The 6,704-nt window shown below is 34.1% G+C and overlaps 1 protein-coding gene across 1 annotated transcript; it reads left to right on the top strand.

Moving 5' to 3' along the window:
- Positions 1-380: 380 nt before the first annotated feature.
- Positions 381-5,074, top strand: si:dkey-174n20.1 (uncharacterized protein LOC796174 homolog). Its single transcript, XM_042421498.1, has 4 exons — positions 381-813; positions 1,649-1,891; positions 2,950-3,252; positions 4,571-5,074. Exons 1-4 carry the CDS (start codon positions 693-695, stop codon positions 4,828-4,830), a joined length of 927 nt encoding a protein of 308 aa, XP_042277432.1. The 5' UTR covers positions 381-692; the 3' UTR covers positions 4,831-5,074.
- Positions 5,075-6,704: the final 1,630 nt, after the last annotated feature.

Below are 6,704 nucleotides of genomic sequence, written 5' to 3'. Positions count from 1 at the left end.
CACAAAACCTGGCAGGAATACTGGGATTTAATTGACACAGGAAGACATCTTTACAGTTTTCAAAAGCATGTTACAGGTTTAAAACAAATACTCCGTAGAATAGGCGAGCACCCTACTGGGTTATGTATACACTGTAATAAACCGGAAACTGTCAAGCATGTACTGATAAATTGCAATAGGTATGATGAAGAAAGAAAGGAATTAATATCAGTACTAAGTGGTGAAAAAACAATATTACATTGGGGAATCTGCTAGGGAAGACATCATGGAAAGTATGCAAACTTTTAATTAATTACTTAAGAGTAACAGGAATAATAGAGAGACTCCAGTCAACACTCTAGTCCAGTAGGTGGCGGTAATGCGCCTATAAGCCGGTTTGCCAACCGCCATTAAAACTCAAAGAAGAAGAAGTGATCGATTCCGTATGATACAGAATGAATTGGAAAGGAGTGTTTGCTGATATGAAATAACCGTCCTCCGCATCGTTTAATTAGTCCAGGGTCATCTCCGCCAAATCAATTACAAAAGGAACCGGAATGGAGGAATAAGAGGAAACAAATGACGGTTTTCGTAGTCAACTAGCGACCTAGCAAGCTAGCTGACGTTAGCTTCAAGCTCATATAGCCAGTCTGCAGCATCAGCAGCTGCTCATAATAAAATATATCAGCTGTCAAGGTAGCAACCATAGGAAAATGTATGTTCTCTACACAATTATCGCCTCTTTAGTCTCTTTTTTAACTCTGAAATGGATGAAAAAAAGGAGGTATTGCACCGACCTGAGCAGACTTGATGGCAAAACAGTTCTTATTACAGGTAAATAAATAACATTTTGTCTAATATTCCTATCTGGTTACAGGTTATATTGATGGCAGTTAAAGAAGAATTACAATTACGATACTGTGCAAAAAATTTTAGGCACTTTAGATATTTAGATTCTCATTCATTAATGCAGTCAGAATCAGAAACAGGTTTATTGCCAAGTAGGTTTGCACATACAAGGAGTTTTCCCTTGGTGTTGTGATGCATGGCAATCAAAAAATAAAAGGGAAGAGAAAACACAACAACCACAAAAGACAGCTGGTATCAATATATGATACATGACAATTTTACCATACCAATACCGTTCAGGGAGGCATCTGATGGGTCCTAAATTCATTCTGCAGCATCACAGAGTGACCCCAGATTTACAGCCAGTCAAGGAGTGTTGCAGTAGATGGTTTGGCCCCCACAGAGCCCTGGTCTCAACATCATGGAGTCAGTCTGGGATTATAAACAGGAGCAACTGAAACAGCGTAAATCCTAGGAAGAACTGTGGCAAATTCTCCAAGATGTTTGGAACAAAGTACCTGATAAACGTTGTGCAGGTTTACTGAGGAGAACTGCTGCTGTTTTAAAGGCAAAGCATGGTTGCACCAAATATTCATTTCATTTAGGTTTCTTCTGCTTACTGAACTTTGTATGTAGTTATTTGATGAATAAAAACTATTCGTTGCATTATTTTTGAATGCATCCTAGCTCCTAAAACTTTTTCACACAGTGAAATCGAGATGACTGCAGGCGTTAATCACTGCCCTCTTCAAGTCACCACATCGCATTTTCCTCACAAGCATGAATTTACCGTTTTTGTTGTTTTCTCACATTTTTGTAGGTGGAAACTCCGGCGTTGGGAAGGAAACAGCTGTTGCCATGGCAATGAGAGGCGCCCGTGTCATCATCGCTTGCAGAGACATGGACAAGGCTGAGAAGGCTGTGAGGGAGATAAAGTTCAAGAGTCACAATCTCAACGTCCTTCACATGGAGCTGGATCTGGCTAACCTGCACTGTGTGAGGGAATTCTGTAAGACCTTCCTCCAGAGAGAGAAGAGGCTCGACATCCTGATCAATAATGCAGGTGGGGTTGTCAATAACATGGAAGTCTCTTGATCAAAGGTAGAAAGAAGAGGCTTTTTTTTAAATAGACAACCTAGAAGTTAAAGCTGACTAGCATAAACGTATTGAGGATGCTGTATGCTGTACAGATTGTGAGGCTCTCTGAGGCTGATTTGAGATTTTGGGCTGTTTAAATAAAATGTACATGACTTGACATAAGCTATCTGTGGCTAAAATAATATTTTTCTCAATATTGTGAGCAATTATCTATCAAAATTAATCAGCAACTTTATTGATAATCATTTTAGTCATTTTTTTACACAAAACATTAATAGACACAAACGTTTACTGGTTCCAGCTTCTCAGATGTGATTATTTTATGTTTTTCTTTGTCATACATGATCATAAACTTAATGTCTTTGGGTTTTGGACTGTTGATCAGACAAACCAAGACATATGAAGACATTCCCTGTTACTCTGGGAAATTAAAATGGGCATTTTTCACTATTTTTTGACATTTTATAGACAAAACAATTCATCCATTAATCAAAAAAATAATCTGCAGATTAATTGACAATGGAAATAATTGTTATTGCAACCCTATTGTGACTGTATATTTTACTAAGATTATTTTTACTTGGCATATATAAATAAAAACTGACTTGACTTCTGTCATCTTTAGCAACACTGTTGCTCTGGGTAACATGTTACTTTAGTACAATGAACACTGTAGTTTGTTTTGAGTCAATCCCACTTTTATATTTTTATACATACATACATACATACATACATATACACATACACATATATATATATATATATACACACACAAACTGTCAATCAATGGTTGGAAACAAAAGTAAAACATGTTATTGATTGGACAGTTTAACTGGATGCATCAGAGCAGGCACATCTATCACCACTGATCAGCTGTAATTAATTCTCAAAGCCCAAATCATTGTTGCTACGTTACTGTATGATCACATGGAGAAAAGCAGCACCAGCTAAATGCTATACAGCATGTTAACCTCCACCTCATTGTTCTGACCTGTTTCTCTTCTCTCTGCGGGGCTTCTTCAGGTATGCCCGGCGTCCTCGACTGGACGGATGATAACTTCAGCATGTGTTTTGGCGTCAATCACTTGGGTCACTTCCTCCTCACTAATCTGCTTCTGCCTCGCCTGAAAGAAAGTGCCCCCAGCCGGGTGGTCACCCTCACGTGCTCCAGCTACAAATACCAGAAACTGAACTTCCAGGACCTCAACTACAACCTGCTGCCCTTCTTCACCTACTGCCGCAGCAAGCTGGCCAACATCTACTTCAGTCAGGAACTGGCCCGCATCACTGAAGGGAAAGGAGTGACGTCCTACGCTGTGCACCCTGGTGAGAGGATTTATGGTTTTCATAGAGGGAAATAATATGAGAGAGTGAGTTTAAAAGTCATAATTGAAAGAGAAAAAGAATGACTGACATATGTGCATGTTAGGTTGTGTGTTTATCTAAATCATTTTTCTGTTATTATCAATTTTAGAATATTTTCACTTTCTACAGTTGGTCCTGAAGTTGAAGAGTTTAAAAGCTTACATAGGAAAGGGAGAGGCAGCCCAGACAATACAAACGTCCTTGTTTGCCTGGCAGAGTTTGTAGTTTTAATGTGTGGACAACTTCTCCTGTTTCTGCTTGTTCTGAAACCATTTCTGTACCCGACTGGGGTTGGATGTGCACATCATCCACCTTCTGTGTTTAAAAAGCTCATACAACATTCCAACTTACTGGAAAATTGATTTAATGTCACCAAATTTGATGCTAAAGTCACAGAAGATTATTGACAACTGCTTCAGTCCTGAACTGTTTCTACTGCTGAGAAATTCTGGGAGGCTTAAGATTTCTAGTTGGCCCTAATTTCTATTGAGACATTTTTTGTACTTGTTTTCCCCTTCTTGTAAGAGCTGAAAGTATTAGTTGACTAATTGATTAGTCTATCGATAGAAATGAATCACTATTTTCATCATTATCATGTCATTTTCAAGCAAATGTTCCAATCGATTTGCTGCTGAGTTGTATAATTTCATAATTGTAAATTGAATATATTGGGGTTTTGGACTGTTGGAGGGACAAAGCAAGACATTTGAAGAGATAATTATTCACTCGGGGAAATTGTGATTATCATTTTCAATTATCTTATGACAGTTTATAGACCAAAAAACAAGTAATGGGAAAATAATCAGCAGATCAATCAGTAATGAAAATAATGTAAGTTGCAGCCAATAATTGAGCAATTTGTAAATTGTTTTTAAATAAATGATGTATTAATTAGGTTATTTTAATTTTCTTTAGCTTATAGATATAAATGAGATACATGACAATATATCCCATGAAAACACAGAAATTTGCCAACTATTGAAAGATTTGCTTTATGCTGCGTTATGGCAACACTGGATTTACAGGGTTTTTTTTTTTATCAGGTATAAGCTAAAAACAAATGATCTGATTATTTTATATACAAAAGGAATTTCCAGATTTTTTTTTTTTACATTTACAGTACATGACAATATACTCAAAATCATGATATAAAATAACTGATACTGTGATAGATTTTATTCATATTGCTCACCCCTGACATAAAGTATTTTTGAATTTCTGACACTATTTCTATATTTTTTTTTTTTCCTGATATCTTTTCTTACATATGTTGTTCCAGGTTTTGTCCAGAGCGGTTGGACGTGTCACTACTCCATCCTGTTCCGAATGCTAATGCAGGTGGTCATGTGGATGTTTTTTGTGTCGTGTGAGGTCGGAGCTCAGACTGTCATCTACTGCGCTGTCTCAGATGAAGTTGCCAAACACAGCGGAGGTTACTTCGTTGACTGCCGACCAACCACTCTGCGGCCTTTTGCAAGAGACGCCGGTGTGGCAAAGAAACTGTGGGAGGCCAGTGAGAGACTGGTGAAACTGGCCTGATGGTGGAAGCTGGAGGAACTGATCCTTTGTTTTTATGACGATAGTTAACTGATGTAGATGCACTTTCTTTTTACATTGTTGTGTTTTTCATTTACATTTTGGTTGTGTTCACTGCAGATGTAAAGATTTCATGTTCCTTTATGTGCTTGTGTATTTTAAGAGGAAATGTTTTTTCTTATCAACACAACTTGTTTTTGTGGAAAATAATTTTTCTGTGCACAAGTAAAAGACCCACTTTACAGTGTTTTCATTCTTTTTATAATTAAATTATAATTGAATGTTTCAAACACTTCGATTGTGTAACACATAAATTGACATGGTGATTATCCTACGTGTGTGCGTGTGTGTTGGCATTGTGGCTGTATCATGGTGCTGTTCTCCCTGGTGTAAGCATTGAATATCTTCCTCTGGTACATCGTCAATATATTCATCCACATATATAATATAATATATATATATATATATATATATATATATATATATATATATATATATATATATATATATATATATATAAATATATATATATATATATATATATATATATAAATATATATATATATATATAAATAAATATATATATATAAATATATATATATATATATATAATATAATATATATATATATATATATATATTTATATATAAATATTTATATATGGATATATATATATATATATATATATATATATATATATATTTATATATATATATATTTATATATAAATATATATATATATAAATATATATATATATATATCTATATATATATATATATATCTATATATATATATATATATATATATATATCTATATATCTATATATATATATATATATAGATATATATATATATATATATATCTATATATATATCTATATATATATATATATATATATCTATATATATATATATCTATATATATATATATATATATCTATATATATATATATATATATATATATATATATATATATATATATATATATATATATATATATATCTATATATATATATATATATATATATATATATATATATATATATATATATATATATATATATATATATATATATATATCTATATATCTATATATATATCTATATATCTATATATATATATATATATATATATATCTTTAATCAAAAAATGTATGTGGCGGTGTGAGGTCCAAAAAGATGGTTTGTTAGTCAGAGAAACACATGTAGGACGTAAGAGAACAGAGCAATAATCCGAAGAATCAGAGAACAATAGAGGATTAATATTATTATGCAGAAGAAACCCAAACTGACAAAAGTAGCCAAAGGGAAACTAGAAAGAGCCAACTGCAGAGAAATGATTGAAGAGGCATCAACCTGCCGTCCATCTGTGTCCTGTTTGTGCTTTACTTTGTGTGACTGCGCCCCCTGCTGGAGCTCATTCACTCTCTGAACTGCCTCTAATCTGTCAGTCGGACTCGAGTGCTGTTCCTCAAAGTGACATGCAGGCTGAGTGAAGAACCGCTCACTCTCAGTGCTGATGGTCAACAAGGGCTCCTCGTATCCTGATTTTTAAGGCTACGAAACACACTAAGAAGAACAGGAGAGCAACTCATTTTTACTGTACATGCTGCTCTTTCTTCTTTTTTTGGAAGGGAGTGAGGGTCATGTTGCTCAGCATGATCACACATGAACGCCTTCAGGTAACCTTTGACCTTTTAATATGAGAACAGGGTCAACTAGGCATGAACATCATGATTGGATGAAACATGAGTACTTTGGTTTTAGAAGTTGATTATTATCTCTTGATTGTTTTGTTTTTTTTATTTAATGAATGATTATAGATAGATGATATAGTCTATAGTCTGTAATATCATATCATAGTGAAAAATGCCTG

Source organism: Thunnus maccoyii, chromosome 9 (assembly GCF_910596095.1).
Source record: "Thunnus maccoyii chromosome 9, fThuMac1.1, whole genome shotgun sequence".
NCBI classification, from domain to species: Eukaryota; Metazoa; Chordata; class Actinopteri; order Scombriformes; family Scombridae; genus Thunnus; species Thunnus maccoyii.
The sequence above is the reverse complement of the archived record's forward strand: the minus strand, read 5'-3'. Positions and strand labels throughout refer to the sequence as shown.

Bases quoted from the DNA above. Each gene is read 5' to 3' on its own strand.
- si:dkey-174n20.1 (XM_042421498.1), top strand. From the start codon at position 693: ATGTATGTTCTCTACACAATTATCGCCTCTTTAGTCTCTTTTTTAACT. The intron at 1,892-2,949 runs GTGGGGTTGTCA...GGGCTTCTTCAG, and splicing joins CATCCTGATCAATAATGCAG to GTATGCCCGGCGTCCTCGAC. The intron at 3,253-4,570 runs GTGAGAGGATTT...ATGTTGTTCCAG, and splicing joins GTCCTACGCTGTGCACCCTG to GTTTTGTCCAGAGCGGTTGG.